Source organism: Bubalus bubalis, chromosome 8 (genome assembly GCF_019923935.1).
Source record: "Bubalus bubalis isolate 160015118507 breed Murrah chromosome 8, NDDB_SH_1, whole genome shotgun sequence".
NCBI classification, from domain to species: Eukaryota; Metazoa; Chordata; class Mammalia; order Artiodactyla; family Bovidae; genus Bubalus; species Bubalus bubalis.
Window position 1 is genome coordinate 118,981,204 of NC_059164.1, and position 24,400 is coordinate 119,005,603.

The 24,400-nt window shown below is 49.5% G+C and overlaps 1 protein-coding gene across 2 annotated transcripts in view; it reads left to right on the forward strand.

The window, feature by feature from the left end:
* Window positions 1-4,424: 4,424 nt before the first annotated feature.
* The window catches only part of DYNC2I1 (dynein 2 intermediate chain 1), a gene marked incomplete at its 5' end in the record, with an annotated part of 29,803 nt that continues 9,827 nt past the window's right edge, over window positions 4,425-24,400 (forward strand). For both annotated transcript variants that reach the window (XM_045166510.1, XM_045166511.1), the window contains 10 exon segments: window positions 4,425-4,490; window positions 5,291-5,368; window positions 5,910-6,129; window positions 7,125-7,227; window positions 8,214-8,343; window positions 10,830-10,941; window positions 19,254-19,342; window positions 20,019-20,148; window positions 21,723-21,895; window positions 22,625-22,787. In XM_045166510.1, the coding sequence (XP_045022445.1) occupies window positions 4,425-4,490; window positions 5,291-5,368; window positions 5,910-6,129; window positions 7,125-7,227; window positions 8,214-8,343; window positions 10,830-10,941; window positions 19,254-19,342; window positions 20,019-20,148; window positions 21,723-21,895; window positions 22,625-22,787 (1,264 nt within the window).

Here is a 24,400-nt window from a genome sequence, read left to right on the forward strand (position 1 = left end):
CGGTCCTGAGACTCAGAGAGCAGAGCCTGGCAGGCCTTTTTTCATGGGTTTACTTGAGTGGTGATTCCACGAGATACATTTTAGGTTAAAAGATACATTTTAGATTAAAAGACTCAAATGGATTAAAGTGAAAAGATGGACAAGGTGGCCACCAAACAACAGTTGTAGTGGAGCTTGGGTGGCTGGACCAGAGGCCTGAGAGCACATCACAGGAATAAGAGAGGTCGCTTGCAAGGAAGACATGACAAGTGTAAATGAACATGCTGCTCAGAAGAGATCCCCAGAATACAAGAAGTAGAGGCGGGCAGAATTAGAGGGAGAAACAGAAAAGTCAATAGAGACTGGGACTTCAGCTCCCATTTTCACAAATAGAATGACAGCATTTCCTGCTAACAGATTAGACGATTTAGATAAAAGGGAAATTCCTGGAATAACGACGTTAGTGACGTTGCCTCGAGAAGAAATAGAAAGTCTGAGGGTGTATGTATACACACTGTCACTCAGCTGTGTCCTACTCTTTGCAACCCCATGGACTGCAGCCCACGAGGCTCCCCCGTTCATAGAATTCTCCAGGCAAGAATCCTGGAGTGGGTAGGCATTTCCTTCTCCAGGAGATCTTCCCAACCCAGGGATCGAACTCAGATCTCCTGCATTGCAGGCAGAGTCTTTACCGACTGAGTGACCAACTTAGTAAAAAAGTTGCGTTAGTGTTGAAAATCTTTCCACAAAGCAGCACAGGCTTGGGTGACTGGCAGAGTCTATCACACGTTTGTTATTAACACTGATGCCTTCATGGCTCCACTCCTTTCACAGTTACTTCATATGCTGGATTAAGTGTGTGCACACGTGTGTGTATGTGTACGTGAGAAGCACACGCAAGTCATAAGGTGTAATAGTTTTACGTTCTGGGTTATGCGTGCATGTGTACACGTGAGAAGCACAGGTCAGTGATATGGTATCATTCAGACACCACAATCCTAGTCTTCATTTTTATGCCATCTTTATAATTATCACCAGAAGAATCTTCATAATGATTATTTAGTATCTTTAGAATTGTATACTGTGGTGTTAAAATTATTATCCTACCATTTCCTAGGTTTTTGTTCTGTTATTGGTAATGTGGCAAGCAGATTTTGGCTCCTGTTGTTGTTGTTCAGTAGCTAAGTTGTGTCTGACTCTTTGAGACCCCGTGCACTGCAGCACCCCTGGCCTCCCTGTCCCATCACCAACTCCCAGAGCTTGCTTAAACTCAAGTCAGTTGAGTCAGTGATGCCATCCAGCCATCTCATGCTCTGTTGTCCCCCTCTCCTCCTCCCTTCAATTTTTCCCAGCATCATGGTCTTTTCCAGTGAGTTGGCTCTTTGCATCAGGTGGCCAAAGTATTGGAGCTTCAGTTTCAGCACCAGTCCTTACAATGAGTAATCAGGGTTGATTTCCTTTGGGATGGACTGGTTTGCTATCCAAGGGACTCTCAAGAGTCTTCTCCAACACCACAGTTCAAAAGCATCAATTCTTTGGTGCTCAGCTTTCTTTACAGTCCAATTCTCATATCCATACATGACCACTGGAAAAACCATAGCCTTGACTAGATGGACCTTTGTCAGCAAAGTGATATCTCTGCTTTGTAATACACTGTCTAGGTTTGTCACGGCTGTTCTTCCCAGGAGCAGGCGTCTTTTAATTTCGTGGCTGCAGTCACTGTCTACAGTGATCTCAGAGCCCAAGAAAATGAAATCCCACACTGTTTCCACTTTTTCCCCTTCCACTTTCCACGAAGTGATGGAACTGGACGCCATTATCTTCATTTTTTGAATGTTTAAATGTTTCATACTTATCAACAGGTGCTTTAGTTCCTCTTCACTTTCTGCCATTAAAGTGGTATCATCTACATATCTGAGGTTGTTGATATTTCTCCTGGCAATCTTGATTCCAGCTTGTGCTTCATGCAGCCCTGCATTTCAGCCCTGATGTACTCTGCATGTAAGTTAAATAAGTTGGGTGACAGTACACAGCCTTGACGTACTCCTTGCTCAGTTTGGAACCAGTTCCATGTCCAGTTCTAACTGTTGCCTTTTGTCCTGCGTACAAGTTTCTCAGGAGGCAAGTAATGTGATCTGGTATTGCCATCTCATTAAGAATTTTCCACAGTTTGTTGTGATCCACACAAAGGCTTTAGTGTAGTCAATGAAGCAAAAGTAGACTTTTTCTGGAATTCCCTTACTTTTTCTATGATCTAGTATATGTTGGCAGTTTTATCTCTGGTTCCTCTGCCTTTCTAAATCCAGCTTGTACATCTGGAAGTTCTTGGTTCACATACTGCTGAAGCTTAGCTTGAAGGATTTTGAGCATAATCTTGCTGGCATGTGAGATGAGTGCAATTGTACAGTAGTTTGAGCATTCTTTGGCATTGCCTTTGTTTGGGATTGGGATGAAAACTGGCCTTTTCCAGTCCTGTGGCCCCTGCTGAGTTTTCCAGATTTGCTGGCGTATTGAGTGCAGCACTGTAACAGCGTCATCTTTCAGGATTTGAAAGAGCTCAGCTGGCATTCCATCACCTCCACTAGCTTGTTCATAGTAATGCTTCCTCAAGCCCACTTGACTTTGCATTCCAGGATGTCTGGCTCTAGGTGAGTGATCACACCATCGTGGTTATCTGGGTCATGAAGAGCTTTTCTGTATAGATCTGTGTATTCTTGCCACCTCTTCTTAATATCTTTTGCTTCTGTTAGATCCACACCGTTTCTGTCCTTTCTTGTGCCCATCTTTGCATGAAATGTTCCCTTGGTATCTCCAATTTTCTTAAAGAGATCTCTAGTCTTTCCCATTCTTTTGTTTTCCTCTATTTCTTTGCATTGGTCACCTAAGAAGGCTTTCTTATCTCTCCTAGCTGTTCTCTGGAGCTGTGCATTCAGTTGGGTATATCTTTCCCTTTCTCCTTTGCCTTTTGCTTCTCTTCTTTTCTCAGCTATTTGTAAGGCCTCCTCAGGCAACCACTTTGCCTTCTTGCATTTCTTTTTCTTTGGGATGGTTTTGGTCACACCTCCTGCACCATGTTATGAACCTCTGTCCATAGGTCTTCAGTCTTTCTGTTTACCAGCTCTGATTTAGTCCCTTGAATCTATTTGTCACCTTTATAATTTGTATAATTATAAAGGATTTGATTTAGGTCATAGCTAAATGGCCTAATGGTTTAACCTACTTTCTTTTGTTTCCCGGGAAGAATTATCTTTTTCTTTCTCTGATAGTTATCTGAAACAGTGGACTATGAGAGCCGTGTCTTTAGCATCCAATGCTGTGTTTTTCTGGGTCTGTATTCCACGCACACACCCAGGAGCACAGTGTTTTCTGATAAGTCAGGTGGTGCGGCTTGCTGGTTGATGTGAGCATGTTTTGTTCAGTCTGGGCAGTGGTTGGATTCCTCCCTGTCCAGGTATAGCCACGCCTTAGTAAAAAGTGAGCCTTATAGGTGATTCTTCCCATGTAGTCTTTTTTCTGTGTAATCTTTCACTCTGCTGTTCTGACGTCTGTGTTGGGGGAAGGGTGGTCGATGCCTTTTTTCTGTCTTGCTCACACCTGCAGCATGTGCTGTTTGCCCTGACTCTGTGGAAACCCCTCTAGCTGTAATGATTCAGATCTCCCTCCTACTTCTCATGAGTAAGTTTCTTGAACTGGAATTATTGAATGAAAATATACAGTTTTTAATATTTTCTTTCTGTCTCTCAATTTTTTGGGTAAGGGTTAGCACTGTTCACTAGAATTATAATGTGAGCCACATTTGTAATTTTAATTTTTTTGGTGGTCACCTTAAAAAAGAAACATAAAATTAATTTTAATAAAATATAATCCAACATTTCTGAAATAGTCTTTCAACATGTAGCCAATATACAAAATGAGACATTTTACATTCTTTTTTCACTAAGGGAGCAAAATATGAGAGGTGTTTTTCCCCTGTGAGAGCCCAGAAGTGATCTTGAAGATAGCTGGCAGCCTGTTTGGCTTATGACTGGCCACGTGTTTTGTAGCATCAGCCCTGAGTTACCTTGGTGTGGTTGCTCAGCACTACACGGAGAGCCCACACTATGCCAGATTAAGTTTCTAGGCGGAAAGGTGTTCCCCTCCTCTTGGGGGCGCCATGCTATCCCCACGCCTTTGCATCGGATGGCTGTTGGCGGTGGTGTCTGAGAGCCGTGCCTCCCTGGGGCCATGGCCCCAGTGGGACAGCCAGGTGCCCCGCCTCACCGGCACCTGGGGGAAGGTTCACAGTCTCCCCGTTTCTCGGAGGAGGACCCTGAGGCCCGGAGAGGTCGAGTTCCCTGTGAGGCGTTGCTCGGCCAGTGCCACTCCACGCTGGCCCCTGGTCCCCGCGGGAGGAGGGTGGGCCTTGCCTCCGCCCTCCGGCTGACCCGCTGTGCTCTGTCCCCCAGCATGGCCGCGAGGAGGGCCCCTCGATGTGGAAGCTGGAGCAGAGGCAGGGCAGCGAAGAGGCCATGGTGAGGAGAGGACGCGTCCGTCTGCGCTGTCTGTCTGCCTGGGGCCCTGAGGACGCTGGGCCGCAGGGGCTGCCGCGCGTTTGCCTTGCACCCCCCGTGTACGCTCCCAGGAACTTGGACTGTACACGTCCCCAGCCTTCTTGCCATTTCTCTGCCTCGAAACTCAGTAGCTTTGGGGAGAATGCAAGAAAGTAAACAGAGGCCTCACAAAGACACAGTTCGGGTGTTGTCAGTGAGGAACGGTCCAGGGAGCAGAAAGTTTGCAGAAATAAATGCCGAGCCAGCGGTGGAGGAGCAGCCAGCTCCTGCAGGAGCCGCTGGTGGTGCTGGGGTGTTCTTTCCAAACCGGGGCAGAGCGGGGGGCCCTGAGCTCGGGCCCGGCAGGCCAGGGACACGCTCCTGTCCCCTTCCTCCCTCCTGTCCCTGGCAGGCACCCCGGGCGGCTGGGGGGCTCATGGCGTGTTTGCCGAGCAATAAACTGTTAGGATGTGGTGAGCCTGTGATGCTGGGTTTCTGGTTTATTTGTTCAGTAATCAGAGACCCACTTTTTTCTTTGGCCATCAGAATTTAGAGTTTTCTCAAAAAGAATATGATTGTTAACTGTTTTCTCTTTCTGGTCATGCTTATAAGTTAGGGTATTTCTTTAAGAGTTGCGATTAAGTTATGTTAATTTTATAAATATTTGAATTTCTAAATTAACAACCTGAAGGGAATCTCAGAAAACATGTATTTTCCAGCCTATTTGCAAGAATCAACCTGAGATTGAATATTTTAATTATACGTTTGATTTCTGCCCGTAGGAAATTGAAAAGGAAGACCTTGATTTAGAAAATGCTGGAACGGATGAGTATACAGCCATTTTTGAAGATGATTTTGAAGTAGGTATTTAAAATTTTCTCATCTTAAGGATAGTTTGTTCTAAAACCAGAAACAATTGTTTTTTCGTCTCCTCTTACTGCTCTCAGTACTCCTTATCTACTTGATTTAGATCTGGTACCTATAAAAAGTTTGCCATATGTCTATCATTGCTGACCAGTATGGTGTAATTAAAATTTTCAATGTAGCCTGTTGATAGTGCACTGCAGTCAAACGTGTGTGTGTGTTATGTGCATGCATGTGCGTGTGTGTCTACATGAAGTACACGTGGGTGCACAGGTCTCCGTGTGCTCACGCTCCCGTTCTCGGCACAGGTGCGCTTGCACTTTGTTGTTCCCTCAGCGCTCTCCGAGTGCACAGCTCTGTAGGTGTGTGTGTGCGGACGCGGAGGGACAGCACAGCAGTTTGCACAGAAAGCTGTGCGCTGCAGCGCGCCCGAGCACACGGGGCCCTGTCTGTGCATCCTGCTGGCTGTGTGCTCCGCCCGCGAGCGTGTCTGCTTTGTGCGTGCTCCGCCCGCCAGCGTGTCTGCTCTGCGCGCAGGACTATGAGGACGACTTCGAGGTCTTTGATGGGGCCGACGACTGCGGGGCGGACGAGCCCAAAGAGGGAGAGGCGGCGGAGGAGCTGCCTCCGGCCAGGAGGAGGGAGATCCAGGAAATCCAGAAGGCCATCCTTGCGGAGAACCAGCGGGTCGGCGAGCTGTCCTCGAAGCTGCTGGAGAAGCACGGCTGCCCGGAGCGCGCTGGGGGGCCGGGCCCGGGTACGTGATGGGAGCGCGGGTTGAGGCCCTCCTTGGGGAGGGCGCTGTGGCGGGGCGGGCCAGCCCCGTGCCATGAGCTCAGTCGGTGTCCAAGGCCCCGGCTACATTTCTTCAGACAAAGTGACTGCATCGTCAGGAAGGCCGGCCGTGGTGGGGCAGCCTTGGTGACTTTCTCTATGAAACTGGGAATGTGTTTTGCTCCAAAGCTCTTGGCACCTGGGTGTGCGAAGGTTACTTGTCAGGGCAGGAGAGCGCTCTCCGTGAACGCTCCTGACAGCCCCCAGTGACGGTGCTCTGAGGCAGGAGAAACAGGAGGTGCTTGGTCAGCACCTTCTCACAGCCTCTGACAGGACAGGGTGCGCTCTTTGCCTGAGTCCAAGGGGAACGAGAAGACAGAGTGAGAATAAGTGAGTAGAGAAATACGCAGGTCTGTCTGAACGCGGAGCACGGGGGCCCTGCGGCCGAGGCCACGGAGGTGGACCCCGCAGAGGGAGGGGGTGGAGTGGTCTGTCCTGTGGGGGCTTCGGGCGGCCGCGCCCGCCACCAGGCTGGCCAGCCTGCACCCTGTGAGCTGCCGAACCCCCGCCCGTGTCCGCCCGTCTTCCGTCTTCTGCTGCAGTGAGTGGCTTGTCCGGCATGCACCAGCCTCTGTCTGTTTTCCAGCTGCTCTGTGTATTCACACCTCAACTCCCTTACCTGAGAACACGGGTTTTGGAGCGGGCAGGGGAGAGTGGGGTGGGAGTGAGGACTGAGCGCGCTTATATGTGTTCTTAAGTATTTCTGGAAGTAGTGTGGCACAGATGGAGGAAATTTTGCTTTGTTGCGGGTTTTAGGTGAAATGAGCAGAAGTGGTTCCTAAGTGCACATAGAAGACATTTGTCATTAGTTGAGTGAACGTAATTGGTTTATATGCATCTAATTGGTTTACTCTTGATTTCTTTTGCTTGAAAGAAATATTTCAGTTTCACAAAAGTAGCTTTTTTTTTTATGTGCAGATGCAAACAGCTCCCTTTCCAAAACCCCACTGTGTGGAATTTTCGTGGATTTTGCCACAGCCTCACACCGTCAAAAGAATCGGACTCAGGCCCTTAAGCAAAAGTAGGTGTACTGGAAAAATTGCAGGAGGAATTAGGAGTTTCTGTACTTACTGCAACGGACCTGTGAATATTAGTGCTTATTTTGTTGTCACTGCCGTGCTCAGGCCGTGGTCGTGTTTGTGCTGCGTCCCAGGTCCCGGCTCATGCTCCTGATGTAGGTGTGCAGTGCCGTAGGCGAGCTCGGCCCGGCATCTGGGTCAGTTCTGGGGGCCCCGGGAGCCCCCGGGGGGGCTCAAGGCCAGGCAGCGTCACAGGCGCTCTGGAGGCTGGAGGTGGGCGGCGGGAGCTAGAGCAGACAGTGGGCCAGGTCCGCCTGCGCCCCGTGCCTCCCGCCGTGTGGGCCGCGCTCTCGCAGCCGGCGCCCCTCGTCTCAGCGAGGGAGCCCCACGTCGGCCAGCCGTCCTGTGTCCCGGGCACTGAGCCCCCGTGTCAGCGTCCTCCGTGGGCTACAGGCCGCCTGTGCAGGCCCAGGTCAGCCCAGCAAGGGTGGAGATGAGGGTGAAGAGCCAGGGCCAGCGGGGTCAGAGTCCGGGCTTGACAGCTGTGAACCCAGAAGCTCATGAAAGTGAAGGACAGACTCTCAGCCCACGTCTGCGGTACCGAGCCCAGTGCAGTCTGGGGATAGATGTCGGAGTCCACCAGGTCGGGCTGGACGCAGTGGACTTAGGAGAGTATCTGGTCAGCCAGGGAGCTGTGCTGGCAGGAAGCAGCCTTCCCCCACCCCACCTCCCCCAAGAGTACCTGCCCTCTGTAGCAGAGGGAGCCAGGGTGAGGTTGGCAGGGGCTCACCCGCTGGATGCACCTCCGGAGCGGGGTGGGCGGGGACCCACAGCAGTGGGAGGTGGGGGTTCGGCCCTGCAGCCTCGGTGTCCACAGGGGGTCCCAGCATGGTGACTGAGCGTGGATGGCCTGCTACCCGCAGGCCCCGGCCTCCGTTCTGCCCACACCACCCCCGCCCCCGGTTCACGTCTGTGCTTTTCCCTCCAGGATGCGCAGCGCAAAGCTGCTCCGGCTAATCGACATGGACTTCTCCTTCACCTTCTCTCTCCTCGACCTCCCGCCCGTGAATGAGTACGACATGTACATCCGGAACTTCGGGAAGAAGAACACCAAGCAGGTGAGTGCCGCGCGCCCGCCAGGGGCCTGTCCAGTGCGGTGGCAACCTGAGGTGTGACGCATGCGGTCCCGATATCAGAGTGGGGGTGGCCAGGGCACTCTCAACACCCGGAGCCTGTGCTCTGGGGGCACCTGGCCGTGGCCGTGGCTCACTCGCAGGCTCTGAGGACAGCCTGGGAAGGGAGGCTTTATTGAAAGTCACCGGGTGTCACCTGGGGTCACCTGCTCCCATCCTCATGGGGCTGCAGCGTCTTGTGTGTGTGACCCTAGGTGCAGAGGCTCCAAGATTGGGGCTGGAGTGCCCCCCTGCCCACCTCTCCCTGAGGTCCCAAGCTTCTGGACTCACCTCAGGGTCCCTCCTGCCTGTTCCATTCCACTCGCCCTTACTCGGGAAAAAGCAGCCCTGGCTAGGCCCTCTGGTAAATGCCCTTGGACCCCCTCTACCTGCCCCTGGACCCCCCACCTGCCCAGGCTCCCTCCACCTGCCCCTGGACCCCCTCATCTGACCAGTCTCCCCATCACCTGCCCCTGGACCCCCTCATGTGACCAGGCTCCCCCCACCTGCCCCTGCATCCCCCCTCACCTTATCAGGCTCCTCCATCACCTGCCCATGGACCCCCCCCCACCTGCCCCTGGACCCCCCACCTGACCAGTCTCCCCCATCACCTGCCCCTGGATCCCCTCATGTGACCAGGCCCCCCCCACCTGCCCCTGGATCCCCCCACCTGACCAGGCTCCCCCAACCTGCCCCTGGACCCTCCCACCTGACCAGGCTCCCCCATCACCTGCCCCTGGACCCCCCCCACCTGACCAGGCTCCCTCATCACCTGCCCCTGGACCCCCTCATGTGACCAGGCTCCCCCCATCTGCCCCTCGGCCCCCTTCACCTTATCAGGCTCCTCCATCACATACCCCTGGACCCCCCCACCTGACCAGGCTCCCCCCACCTGCCCCTGAACCCCCTCACCTGACCAGTTTCCCCCTACCCATCCCTGGACCCCCTCACCTCCCCCTGCACCCCCTTGCAGGCCCCTTGGTCATCTGCCTGGCTTTCTCCGTTTCCTGGCCTGCGCTGGCCACACCTCGTCCCCTATCTGTCTCTCTGTGTTCACTGCCTGTCCTCCAGGGGAACTAGGTGATCCGTCCCTGCACGCCCTCTGACCCCAGCGTTGCTCAGTCCGCCCCACACCACTCTGCCCTTCCCCGTCTCACTTCCGCCACTGACTGTGAAGCTGGCTGGCCTTCCAGGGTGGTGAGGTCCTGAAGTCAGCAGTCCCTCCAGTATTTCTCTCCTGTCCCCATGGAGCCATCCCTCAACATGCTCTTGGGTGTGTCTGTCAGTAATCTTTTAACAGGAAGAGGGTCACAGCCAGACATTTAAGAAGCTGACAGATTAACCCTGGCTTTGCAGCTGACCCACTCTGACCTTGAGTAGACTCTTTAACTTCTTTGCTTATTTTCCTCATCTCAAAGCTTTTTGTTGTTATTGTTCAGTCACCCAGTCGTGTCCAACTCTTTGTGACCTCATGGATTGCAGCACACCCAGGCTTCCGTGTCTTTCAGCATCTCCTGAAGTTTGCTCAAACTCATGTCCATCGAGTCAGTGATGCCATCCAACCATCTCATCCTCTGTCGGCCCCTTTTCCTCCTGCCTTCAATCTTTCACAGCATCAGGGTCTTTTCCAATGAGTCAGTTCTTCACATCAGGTGGCCAAAGTATTGGAGATTCAGCTTCAGCATCAGTCCTTGCAGTGAATATTCAGGACTGATTTCCTTTAGGATCTCCTTGCAGTCCAAGGGACTCTCAAGAGTCTTCTCCAACACCACAGTTCAAAAGCATCAATTTTTCAAAGCTGTTAGTTAGTATCAAAACTGAAGCACGTACCTTTTTGAAACAAATGTGTGTCGGGTTTTGCAGAGCTGCTATGTTGTAAGAGACTAGGGTATTGGCAGACTAGGTCATAAGAGTTTTTAAACTTCTAAAGGTTTTGTTTATTTATTTACTTTTGGCTGCACCGGGTCCTAGCTGTGGTGTGTGGGCTCCTCTCTAGTTGTGGTGCACGGGCTCCAGAGCGCCTGGGCTCAGTAGTTGGGCCCAGCAGATGCAGTGTGCAGGCTTGGTGGTCCTGAGGCAGGTGGGATCGTAGCTCCTTGACCAGGGATGGAACCCATGTCCCTTGCACTGGAAGGCAGATTCCCAACGTCTGGACCGTGAGGGAAGTCTCTAGGTCATAGTATTTTCAAACTGTAGCTGAACTGTTTGCTGTGACTTTTGAGAACACTTCTGAAATTTAGGCCCATGTTTTTCAAACGTTTAAGACATAAGCAGTCTTTGCATGATTGTTATTTATGCCACGATACTTAATTTTGACGGAAGCAAGAACAGTGTCATCCTTAACTTAAAAAATTTAGTTGTTTTCTTTTCACTGATGAGAAATGGGTCTGAGGTGGAGACCCACGGCTAACTCAGCCTGCCTTCCTTCTCAGGCCTACATTCAGTGTAATGAAGACAGCGTGGACCGGGACATCCAGACCGAGGAAGTAGAGACGCGGGAAGTGTGGACCCAGCACCCGGGGGAAGGCACTGCCGTGTCCGGGGGTAACGGCCTCTCGGCCTTGGTGGCTGTGTTCGTCCCCTCTTTTGTTCTTTCCTCACTCTCGTGTGTGCTTGCGTGTGAGCTGACTGTGGAAATACCAGTGAGTTTGCAGATGCCACCCGGGCCTGGAGGCCTGGTCTGGGCCCTGATCGGGGCTCGTGACACTTGTTCCTGAACAGAGGAAAGAGCCCGACTCCAAACACACCTGCAGAGGCGCTGTTCAGAGACTCCGTGCTCTTCAGTGGTTCACATTCTTAGAGAATTTTCTTCTCTAAGTACGTTCTCCAGGTGTGTCACATCGAGACAGGTGGAAGGCCCTGGACGATGCCGAGTTCTGCTCCCGCTGGTTCTTATCAGTTGCTTATGTGCTAAATGTTACTTTACTGGATGATTGTTTGCTCTGAGGAATGACCTGTCACTCCCGTTCCTCAGGGAAGCCTGATCCTAAGAAGTAACACACCTAAACACTGTTGTTTAGTTGCTCAGTCACGTCCAGCTCTTCATGACCCTGTGGACTGCAGCACGCCAGGCCTCCCTGTCCTTCATTATCTCCTGGCGTGTGCTCAAACCCATGTCCATTGAGTTGGTGATGCCATCCAACCATCTCATCCTCTGTTGTCCCCTTCTCCCACCTTCAGTCTTTGTCAGCATCAGGGTCTTTTCCAATGAGTCAGTTCTTCACATCAGGTGGCCAAAGTATTGGAGTTTCAGCTTCAGCATCAGTCCTTCCAATGAATATTCAGGATTGATTTCCTTTAGGATTGACTGGTGTGATCTTGCAGTCCAAGGGACTCTCAAGAGTCTTCTCCAACACTACAGTTCAAAAGCCTCAATTCTTTGGTGCCTAGCCTTCTTTATGGTCCAACTTACACATCCATACATGACTACTGGAAAAACCATGGGTTTGACTATACAGATCTTTGTCAGTGAAGTGATATCTTTGCTTTTTAATACGCTGTCTAGGTTGTCATAGCTTTCCTACCAAGGAGCAAGTGTCTTTTATTTTCATGACTGAAGTCACCATCCACAGTGATTTTGGAGCCCCCCAAAATAAAATCTGTCAGTTTCCCCTTCTGTTTGCCATGAAGTGATTTGCCTGGATGTCATGATCTTAGTTTTTTGAATATTGAATTTTAGGCCAGCTTTTTTACTGTCCTCTTTCACACTTATCAAGAGGCTCTTTTATTCCTCTTCACTTTCTTCCATTAGAGTGGTATCATCTGCATATCTGAGATTGTTATTTCTTCCAGCAATCTTGATTCCAGTTTGTGATTCATCCAGCCTGGCATTTCACGTGATGTACTCTGCGTGTAAGTTAAATAAGCAGTGTAACAATACGCAGCCTTGACGTACTCCTTTTCCAGTTTGGAACCAGTCTGTTGTTCCATGTCTAGTTCTAACTATTGCTTTTTGTCCTGTATACACGTTTCTCAGGAGACGGGTAAAGTGGTCGGGTATTCCCATCTCTTTAAGAATTTTCCACAGTTTGCTGTGATCCACACAGTCAAAGACTTTAGTGTAGTCAGTGAAACATGTTTTTCTGGAATTTCCTTGCTTTCTCTCTGATCCAGTGAATGTCTGTAATATGATCTCTGGTTCCTCTGCCTTTTCTAAATCCAGCCTGTACATCTGGAAGTTCTCGGTTCACGTACTGCTGAAGCCTAGCTTGAAAGATTCTGACCATAATCTTGCTAGCAGTTTGAACATTCCTTGCATTGCCTTTCTTAGGGATTGGAATGAAAACTGACCTTTTCCAGTCCTGTGGCCACTGCTGAGTTTTCCAGATTTGCTGGCATATTGAATGTAGCACTGTAGCAGCAGCATCTTTTACGATTTTAAATATTTCAGCTGCAATTCTATTACCTCCACTAGCTTTGTTCGTAGTGATGCTTCCCAAAGCCCACTTGACTTCACACTCCCAGATGTCTGGCTCTAGGTGAGTGATCACACCATCATGGTTATTCTGGTCATTAATAGTTTTTTGGTATAGCTTTTCTGTGTATTCTTTCCACCTGTTCTTATTGTCTTCTGCTTCTGTTAGGTCCTTACTGTTTCTGTTTTTTTTATCATGCCCATCCTTGTGTGAAATGTTCCCTTGAGTATCTCCAATTTTCTTGAAGCGATCTCTGGTCTTTCCCATTCTATTGTTTTCCTCTATTTCTTTTTTATTTTGGTTTAAAACTGTTTATTGGTCAAAAAAGCAGAAAATGACAAAATTATTGCATAGGGAAAATATGCTAGTAATTTAAAAACAGGCTACATAATAAGGAAAGTTTATATATGTTAACAGGTGGAAGGCTGAGAGGAATCTATCTTTTTTTATATATATTCTTACACCATAAGATTTATTGTTTTTATTTAAGATGTTGCCAAGATTTTTTTTTTAGTATTTTAAAAGTTTTATCATTTTTTTATTAAAAATTTTTTTTAAATTGGAGGCTAATTACTTTACAATATTGTAGTGGTTTTTCCATACATTGACATGAATCAGCCCTGGGTGTACATGTGTCCCAATCTTGAACGCCCCTCCCTCCACCCTCCCCATCCCATCCCTCAGGATCATCCCAGTGCACCGGCCCTGAGCACCCTGTCTCATACATTGAACCTGGACTGGCGATCTGTTTCACATATAGTAATATACGTGTTTCAATGGTATTCTCTCAAATCATCCCACCCTTGCCTTCTCCCATAGAGTCCAAAAGACTGTTCTATACATCTCTGTCTCTTTTGCTGTCTCACATATAGGGTCATCATCACCATCTTTCTAAATTCCATATATATGAGTTAATGTACTATATTGGTGTTTTTCTTTCTGACTTACTTCACTCTGTGTAATAGGCTTCAGTTTCATCCACCTCATTAGAACTGATTCAAATGCATTCTTTTTTAATAGCTGAGTAATATTCCATTGTGTATATGTACCACAGCTTTCTTATCCATTCATCTGCTGATGGACATGTAGGTTGCTTCCATGTCCTGGCTATTAGAAACAGTGCTGCGATGAACATTGGAGTACACGTGTCTCTTTCAGTTCTGGTTTCCTCGGTGTGTATGCCCAGCAGTGGGATTGCAGGGTCATATGGCAGTTCTATTTCCAGTTTTTTTGAGAAATCTTCACACTGTTCTCCATTAGTGGCTGTACTAGTTTGCATTCCCACCAACAGTGTAAGAGGGTTCCCTTTTCTCCACACCCTCTCCAGCATTTATTGTTTGTAGACTTTTTGATAGTAGCCATTCTGACTGGTATGAGATGGTTACCTCATTGTGGTTTTGATTTGCATTTCTCTGATAATGAGTGATGTTGAGCATCTTTTCATGTGTTTGTTAGCCATTTATATGTCTTTTTTGGAGAAATGTCTGTTTAGTTCTTTGGCCCATTTTTTGATTGGGTCATTCATTTTTCTGCAGTTGAGCTGCATGAGCTGCTTGTATATTTTTGAGATTAATTCTTTGTCAGTTGCTTCATTTGCTATTATTTTCTCCCATTCTGAAGGCTGTCTTTTCACCTTGCACAGTTTTATTCATTGTGCAAAAGCTTTTAATTTTAATTAGGTCGCATTTGTTTATTTTTGTTTTTATTTCCGTTACTCTGGGAGGTGGGTCATAGAGGATCCTGCTGTGATGTATGTCAGAGAGTGTTTTGCCTATGTTTTCCTCTAGGGGTTTTATAGTTTCTGTTCTTACGTTTAGATCTTTAATCCATTTTGAGTTTATTTTTGTGTATGGTGTTAGAAAGTGTTCTAGTTTCATTCTTTTACAAGTGGTTGACCAGTTTTCCCAGCACCACTTGTTAAAGAGATTGTTTTTTCTCCATTGTATATCCTTGCCTCCTTTGTCAAAGATAAAGTGTCCATGCTGCTGCTGCTGCTGCTAAGTTGCTTCAGTCGTGTCCGACTCTGCGATTCCATAGACTGCAGCCTGCCAGGCTCCCCTGTCCCTGGGATTCTCCAGGCAAGAACACTGGAGTGTGTTGCCATTTCCTTTTCCAATGCATGAAAGTGAAAAGTGAAAGTGAAGTCACTCAGTCATGTCCGACCCTCAGCAGCCCCATGGACTGCAGTCTACCAGGCTCCTTGGTCCATGGAATTTTCCAGGCAAGAGTCCTGGAATGGGGTGCCATTGCCTTCTCTGAAATAGGTGCGTGGATTTATATCTGGGCTTTCTATTTTGTTCCATTGATCTATATTTCTGTCTTTGTGCCAGTACCATACTGTCTTGATGACTGTAGCTTTGTAGTATTGTCTGAGGTCAAGCAGGTTGATTCCTCCAGTTTCATTCTTCTTTCTCAAGATTGCTTTGGCTGTTCGAGGTTTTTTGTATTTCCATAGAAATTGTGACATTATTTGTTCTAGTTCTCTGAAAAATACCGTTGGTAGCTTGATTGGGATTGCATTGAATCTATAGGTTGCTTTGGCATATACTCATTTTTGCTATTTTGATTCTTCTGATCCATGAATGTGGTATATTTCTCCATCTATATGTGTCATCTTTGATTTCTTTCATCAGTGTTTTATAGTTTTCTATATATAGGTCTTTCGTTTCTTTAGGTATATTTATTCCTAAGTATTTTATTCTTTTTGTTGCAATGGTGAATGGAATTGTTTCCTTAATTTCTCTTTCTGTTTTCTCATTGTTAGTGTATAGGAATGCAAGGAATTTCTGCATGTTAATTTTATATCCTGCCACTTTACTATATTCATTGATTAGCTGTAGTAATTTTCTTGTGGTGTCTTTAGGGTTTTCTATGTAGAGGATCATGTCATCTGCAAATAGTGAGAGTTTTACATCTTCTTTTCCAATCGGATTCCTTTTATTTCTTTTTCTTCACTGATTGCTGTGGCTAAAACTTCCAAAACTATGTTGAATAATAGTGGTGAGAATGGGCACCCTTGTCTTGTTCCTGATTTTAGGGGAAATGCTTTCAATTTTTCACCATTGAGGATAATGTTTGCTGTGGGTTTATCATATATGGCTTTTATTATGTTGAGGTATGTTCCTTCTATGCCTGCTTTCTGGAGGGTTTTTATCATAAATGGATGTTGAATTTTGTCAAAGGCTTTCTCTGCATCTATTCAGATAATCATATGGTTTTTATCTTTCAATTTGTTAATGTGGTGTATCACATTGATTGATTTGTGAATATTGAAGAATCCTTGCATCCCTGGGATAAAGCCCACTTGGTCATGATGTATGATCTTTTTAGTATGTTGTAGGATTCTGTTCGGAGAAGGCAATGGCACCCCACTCCAGCACTCTTGCCTGGAAAATCCCATGGATGGAGGAGCCTGGTAGGCTGCAGTCCATGGGGTCGCTAAGAGTCGGACACAACTGAGTGACTTCGCTTTCACTTTTCACTTTCATGCATTGGAGAAGGAAATGGCAACCCACTCCAGTGTTCTTGCCTGGAGAATCCCAGGGACAGGGGAGCCTGGTGGCTGCTGTCTATGGGGTCACACAGAGCCGGACACGACTGAAGTGACTTAGCATAGCATAGCATAGCATAGCATAGCATAGGATTCTGTTTGCTAGAATTTTGTTAAGGGTTTTTGCATCTATGTTCATCAGTGATACTGGCCTGTAGTTTTCTTTTTTTGTGGCATCTTTGTCTGGTTTTGGTATTAGGGTGGTGGTGGCCTCATGGAGTGAGTGTGGAAGTTTACCTTCCTCTGCAATTTTCTGGATGAGTTTGAGTAGGATAGGTGTTAGCTCTTCTCTAAATTTTTGGTAGAATTCACCTGTGAAGCCATCTGGTCCTGGGCTTTTGTTTTTTGGAAGATTTTTGATTACAGTTTTGATTTCCATTAAGATTTTCTATTTCTTCCTGGTTCAGTTTTGGAAGGTTATACTTTTCTAAGAATTTGTCCATTTCTTCCAAGTTGTCCATTTTATTGGCATATAGTTGCTGATAATAGTCTCTTATGACTTTGTATTTCTGTATTGTCTGTTGTGATTTCTCCATTTTCATTTCTAATTTTGTTGATTTGATTCTTCTCCCTTTTTTTCTTGATGAGTCTGGCTAATGGTTTGTCTCTTTTATTTATCTTCTCAAAGAACCAGCTTTTAGTTTTGTTGATTTTTGCTATGGTCTCTGTTTCTTTTTCATTTATTTCTGCCCTAATTTTTAAGATTTCTTTCCTTCTACTAACCCTGGGATTCTTCATTTCTTCTTTTTCTAGTTGCTTTAGGTGTAAAGTTAGGTTATTTATTTGATTTTTCTCTTGTTTCTTGAGGTAGGCTTGTATTGCTATGAACCTTCCCCTTAGCACTACTTTTACTGAATCCCATAGGTTTTGGGTTATTGTGTTTTCATTCATTTTTATGCATATTTTGATTTCTTTTTTTATTTCTTCTGGGATTTGTTGTTTATTCAGAAGCATGTTGTTCAGCCTCTATATGTTTATATTTTTAATAATTTTTTTTCCTGTAGTTGACATCTAATCTAACTGCATTGTGATCAGAAAAGATGCTTGAAATGATTTCAGTTTTTTTGAATTTACCAAGGCTAGATTTATGGCCCAGGATGTGATCTATCCTGGAGTATGTTCAACGTGTGCTTCAAAAAAAGGTGAAATTCATTGTTTTGGGGTGAAATGTCCTACAGATATCAATTAGGTCTAACTGGCCCATTGTATCATTTAGAGCTTGTGCTTCCTTGCTAATTTTCTGTTTAGTTGATCTCTCCATAGGTGTGAGTGGGGTATTAAAGTCTCCCACTATTACTGTGTTACTGTTAATTTCCCCTTTCATACTTGTTAGCATTTGCCTTACATATTGCGGTGCTCCTATGTTGGGTGTTTATATATTTATGATTGTGATATCTTCTTCTTGGATTGATCCTTTGATCATTATGTAGTGTCCTTCTTTGTCTCTTTTCACAGCCTTTATTTCAAAGTCTATTTTATCTGATACGAGTATTGCTATTCCTGCTTTCTTTTGGTCTCCATTTGTGTGAAATATCTTTTTCCAGCCCTTCACTTTCAGTCTGTATGTGTCGCTTGTTTTGAGGTGGGTCTCTTGTAGACAACATATATAGGGGTCTTATTTTTGTATCCATTCAGCCAGTCTTTGTCTTTTGGTTGGGGCATTCAACCCATTTACATTTAAGGAAATTATTGATAAGTATGATCCCATTGCCATTTACTTTGTTGTTTTGGGTTCAAGTTTATAAATCTTTTCTGTGTTTCCTGTCTAGAGAAGATCCTTTAGCGTTTGTTGAAGAGCTGGTTTGGTGGTGCTGAATTGTTTTCCTCTATTTCTTTGCATTATTCACTCAAGAAGGCCTTCTTATCTATTTTTGCTGTTCTCTGGAACTCTGCATTCAAATGGTATATCTTTCCTTTTCTCCTTTGCCTTTTGCTTCTTCTCTTTTCTCAACTATTTGTAAGGCCTCCTCAGACAACCATTTTTCCCTCTTGCATTTCTTTTTCTTTGGGGTGGTTTTGGTCACTGCCTCCTGTACAGTGTTAAAAACCTCTGTCCATAGTTCTTCAGGCACTCTATCTACTGGATCCAGTCCCTTGAATCTATTTGTTACCTCCACTGTATAATCGTATGGGATTTGATTTAGGTCATACCTGAATGGCCTAGTGGTTTTCCGTACTTTCTTCAATGTAAGTCTGAATTTTGTAATAAGGAGTTCATTATCTGAGCCACAGTTAGTTCCAGGTCTTGTTTTTGCTGACTGTATAGAGCTTCTCCATCTTTGGCTGCAAAGAGTATAATCTGATTTCAGTATTGATCATCTGGTGATGTCCATGTGTAGAATCTTCTCTTTTGTTGTTGGAAGAGGCTGTTTGTTATGACCAGTGTGTTCTCTTGGCAGAACTTGGCAGAACTAGTTTTTGCCTTGCTTCATTCTGTACTCCAAGGCCAAAGTTACCTGTTATTCTGAGTATCTCTTGACTTCCTACTTTTGCATTCCAGTCCCCTATGATGAAAAGGACATCTTTTTTTTGGTGTTGTTTCTAGAAGGTGTTGTAGGTCTCATAGAACTGGTCAACGTGGCATTGGTGGATGGGGCATTGACTTGGATTACTGTGACGTTGAATGGTTTGCCTTGGGAATGAACCAAGATCCTAAACGTAACACGTCCACGGTAAAATGATGCTTTGCATAGGACTCTGCTTACAGACTTTCTGTGAACAGTTTCCTGTGAGGAATGAGGAGGAGCTGAGCTCTGGAGAAAGAGACGTGACCTGGCTTCTCCTTCTAGGGGTCTTGGTTCTCAGGCACGCCCTTCCCGGTGTGCGGCCTTGACTGGGAGCCCACCCGGTGAGTTTCCCCTCAGCAGGGGTCGATGTGACCTGTTTTTCAGGGAGTGAGCAGAGTGGCCCTGGAGATACTGCCATCGTCCCGAAGGTCGACACGCCCCGTCTGTCCGGCTTCCTGCGGGCGGCCTGCCAGGTGCGCTCTGTTGGGGGCAGGGACCCCAGTGCTGCACATGCTGTTTGGATTCTGAACAATAATACCGATTGCTTGCATTTTAGAATAAATATAGACAGAAGAACAGACATAACTAAATCGGCAAGGCGAGCACAAGTCTAGGGTTTTTAAAACTAGTAAACTCGTGACTTTGAAGACTGGTTATGGGAATTTTCGAAGTCCATACAAAGGTCAGAGGGCGCATGTGGTCCTGTGTACTTCAGGGTCCCAGTGTCCACTGCCTTCCCTCCCCGTGGTCGTCCTGAGTGTGACCCACCACCCACAAGGGCAGTGGCAGGACTCGGCTGGTCCTCACTGCAGCCCAGCGGGCAGGCCGCGTTGCTGTGGGTGACGTGTTTGTGCCCCCGTTTCTTCTAGAGGAGGTGGAGGGCCCCATCCCTCCTCCTATGTGTCTACTGTGAAAAACAGCATCGGTGTTACCTCGTGGCTCTGGGGTTGACAGAGGGGGGCTTTACTTGGTAGTCTCTACTGCTGTGCAGAAGGGACAGTATAGCTTCCTTCTGTTCGTTTCTATGAGTCTGGGGCTTGGTTAACTTAAGGGATGGGTGGATTTAGGTGGTGCTTTGCGGTTTTTGCTTTTCTTTGAGAATGAGCCCATCTGAGAGTGCTGACGGAGGCCTGCCCGCGTCTGCTGCAGGTGATGGCAGTTCTGCTTGAAGAGGACCGGGCGGCTGCAGAGCCGGGCCGGGCGGCCCAGGCGCAGGGCTGCACCCTGCCTTTCAGCGAGAGCTGTGCACGGCTGCGCACCAGCCTGCCCTTCCTGCAGGGTAAGCGGCCCTCAGGGTGGGCGTGGACCCCGAGACGGGATCCCCACGGACGCATCCTGGGAGGGGTTTGTTGAACGGAGCAGAGGTTTGGCTTCTGTAGCCTCGAGCGTGTGTGTCACGGTCCTCACGAGAGGGATATACAGTGATTTAAGGGAACATTTGTTTTCAGTCCTGCGTCTCTTAATTTCTTTTGGTTTCTTGGTAGAGGAGCAGTGGGAGCCACAGGCAGTCCAGGTGGGAGTCGTGTGGTGAGATTTGGGCTGATCTGTGGTCACAGCACAGATGCTACCCCAGTAAAGCCTGTGTCTTCACATATGGTGTGTAGCTGCCTGTGATTATAAGCTGAACAGACTTCGTGTGTTCAGTTCTTCAGTGAGTCTCTGCCTTCCTGGCTGCTGAGGGTTTGGGTGGGGCCAGGGTCCTGGTCTGAGTGCAGGAGGGCAGGCAGTGCTTGGCCCTGCAGTCGGCTTTCCAGGGCGCCTCTGGGCCAGTGGGACCTGGTGTGTGGCTGCCACTTGTTCCAGAAGTTTCTACGGAGATTCAGATTCACGTCCAGCCCTCTGCACTGACCATTAGCACCAATGGCATAAAGTTAACAAGCACATGTTATTTGAGCATGTTTTTTTTTTTTTAAAGCTGTGTTATCCTATTAGAAAAGCAATAGATTGTAGCATTGAAAACACAGAAGCCCACAAACCCACCTCCCTCTGCACCCCAGGAAGCAGGAGTTTAAGAGGTGCTTTTCCTCAGCTGAGGAGGGATCAAAGAGCCCTGGACTGGGGCAGGGATTGGTGGGGGTGTGGTGTGGGGGGTGGGAGGTGGGGAAAGGGGGTGGGGGGGGAGGCCACACCCCCCAGAACACTTCCTCAGAGAAGGACGATGCAGGTGTGTTGTCCGGGACTCGCCCCTTAGTTCCACCTGTGTGCAGAGTGGAGGTTTTTCTTGTGTCTGTTTTAGTAAAGTGAGTTTTGAGGTGAAGAGGGAAGTTGGGACGCAGGTGCCCATGACCTGAGCCCGGGTCCCATCCTGGACCTGAGCTTGGAGGGAGTGGCGGGCCCTCTCAGTGTCAGCGGGCTGTCCAGCACCGGCCGCCTGCTTGTCCTTCTGTGGGTCCTGCAGATACTCAGGCACACGGGCAGGTCCCGGGCCTTGGAGCCCCAGTGGATGGACAGAAACCCCGCATCACAGGACGAACAAGGGCACTGGACGGTGTGTCCGAGGGCAGGTGTTGGGAGGAGGCCGGCTGGAGCCCCGCTGCAGGGGGAGAAGGGGCGGCTGATGGGGCGGATGTGATGCCCCCACCCCCTGCGCCCCCAGGTCCCCTCTGCACCCCCGGCCCGCGGGAGTAGATGGTGGATGGTGGGGTCCTGGGCCGTGCTGTGCCGCCTGTGGGGGAGGGTGGCTTCTTGCAAGTGAGGCCACCCGGACGTTTTCGAGTTGAGCTTGGCCACTCGTCAAAACCCCGATTTCGGGCAAGCGTATCTTTGAAAGACCATGTCTTCGTCATTAAGCTGAAACATATTGGAGTAGTCCTGTGTGTGGGTTCTGCAGCATTTTTCTTGTCTTGTCCTCAGACCGGAGAGTGTCCTGCCTGCACGCGTGTCAGGCTCAGAGGCGCACTGTGGTATCCGTGCATGGGCTGCCGGGGAAGGCCTCGGTGCCCCTGCTGGACCACAGACACGTGCTCTGTGTGTGGGATGTCCGGCAGCCCTCGGGGCCCCAGAAGGTCCTGGTGTGTGAGTCGAAGGTACAGCTTGGGGGGCTGTGGGTGTGACTTGAGAGGGTGGGCCCCAGGGAGGGGAGTCCAGGGTCACGGCTTTCCATCCCAGCCGCCATGTGCAGGGTGACAGGGGCAGGAGCTCTTTATAGGAAGGACCAGGTCGACCGAGGGGTCATGTGGCCACAGTCCCCAGGGCCCCGAGGGTGGGCGTCATCCCGCTGTGGGTTAGTGGAAGCACCAGCCTGGCATCCTTGGGGTCGTGGAAGCGAGCTTCCCAGCTTGCTCAGTTGGGTCACGGGTGCTTTAGAGGTTTCTTCCAGTGCCTGGGATTTTCCGAGTCCTTAGCGCGTGTGTTTCCTGGCCCCTGGTGAGTGGGGCTGTGGTGTGGTGATCGCACGGGTGCGGGGGAGAGCTGTTTCTGGTCTTGTGGTTCTTGACTTCAGAACCATTTGATTTCCATTCCACTGCTTGTTGGTGCTGGGGGCTTGAAAATAGCTTACTATGAATGACGGGCGGCTCCGCTGTGCCAGACACCCTGCGGCCACCACCCCCACCCATATCCCGAGGAGGGCACCCTTAGAGGCGCCAGCCGCTTGCTGTGGTACCCCCGCTGTGTCCGGATGGAGAGTCCACGGGCTGGTGCTCCCCGTCCCCGCCCCCCACTGAGCCCCGCCCCCACCCAGCCCGCCCCCCTCCACTCGCCCTGGCTCCTCACCGCCCCCCACCCCCAGCCCTGCTCTCTGTGTGGCTGTCTAGGTCACGTGCTGCTGCTTCAGCCCTGTGAAAGCCTGCCTGCTGTTTGCGGGGACCGTGCATGGCTCGGTGGTCGTGTGGGACCTGAGAGAGGACCCCAGGATCCATCTCCGTGTGACGCTGAGCGGGTGCTCCTGGACGTTCAGGACCCCCACCTTCTCCACCGGTCAGTGACGCGGCCCACCGGTGCGGGTCCCTGGAGCAGCTGTGAGACCCCTTTGCGTCCTCCATGCAGGTGGCCCCAGAGGACGCCCTGACCTAAGGGCACAAGAAGCCTGTGCCAGCCAGGGAGCAGCATGTTTCTGGGCAGTGCTGGGCTGCTTGTCCTGTCAGCTCTGGGGCTCCGGGTCCTCAGTGAAGGGGTGCTGGGCTTGCCTCAGCCTGAGGCCACTGGTCTGTGCGCTCCCACGGCCCAGGCTGGAGGACAGGAGAGGTGGTGCCCCTCGGGGCTGGAAGGACCCAGAGCCAGTGGGCCTATCAGGACCCCGAGTTCCCGAGTTAGACTCGTGTGCAAACTCATGGCAGGCTGCTGCTGCCACAACCAACCACAACCACGACCACGATTACGACAGTAGCGGGTCTCAACCACAGCCGGTCACAGCCACGGCCCCTGTGACAGCCACAGCCGGTCACAGCCACAGCCGGTCACAGCCACGGCCCCTGTGACAGCCACAGCCGGTTGCAACCTAAGCCCAATCCCAGTTGCAGTCACAGCCGAAACCACAACCTCAAACAAGGACAAGCATGACCCCCCGCCCCCGCCCCTGCTAGGCACCGTGTTCTGGGGTTTTTTCCCTGTGTTGTGTGGACGTGTCCCACGCAGGCCCATCTGGGTCCCTCCCGGTGCTCAGGGAGATGGGAGGCTTATCCGTGGTCACACTGGCCACGCAGGGGGCCAGCACCCAGATCGTCTCCAGTACTTTCACGTTCCTGCCCAGAATGGTACTCCCCCCCACTACCCCGCCCCAGCTGACTTTGCATCCCCCGCCCTCTCCGTCCGCACGAGGTGTTGTCTCTGTCTTCTCCCATGGTGAGGGCGAGACTCTGTGGTGTCCAGACTCGGTGGCGTTCAGACCCTGGAGTCTGCTTTGCTTCTCTCACAAGTGCCTGCAGGTGTGCGGAGTCAGGACGCCACTCCTCCACCGGGCAAGGGCCCCCATGGGCGCCGCGGGGCTTTACCCGCCCAGCAGCGGGCAGCTGCTGCTGGTCGTTCCCTTGTCGGCAGTCAGGACGGGCGTCGGCACCGCAGGCACCGCAGCCGCGGGGCCTCACTGCGGCCGGCAGCCTCTCTGCTCCAGCAGGCGTCCCTGAGCACGCAGGGTGCCGGGCGTCTGTCTTCAACGGGGTGTCTGTGCGGGCCTTGCGCACACAAGCTGCTTCTGAGTGCTGTGCTTTAAGAGTCCTTGTGTTCTCAGGACCATCCTGTGTAGACTTGTCTGGGTTGTCTCCAGCCCTTAACCAGGCCAGCCCTCAACTAGGCCAGCCCTCAACTTTCCATTCCTGACCCTGCTCTGGGGAACTCCATGCATATACTGCATGCCTGTTTACGTACTGTGAGTTTGTCTGTGTTTTATGCATAAAAGGGCAAGATTTCTTTTGTGTCCCAGCAACTTGATCTTTGCCCCTTTGGGGGTGAAATTACCACTGTTGAGAATGTGTGCGTTTATAGGTACCTTATGGATCTGATAAGGGCTTCCCTGGTGGCTCAGAGGTTAAAGCATCTGCCCGCAATGCGGGAGACCTGGGTTCAATCCCTGGGTCGGGAAGATCCCCTGGAGA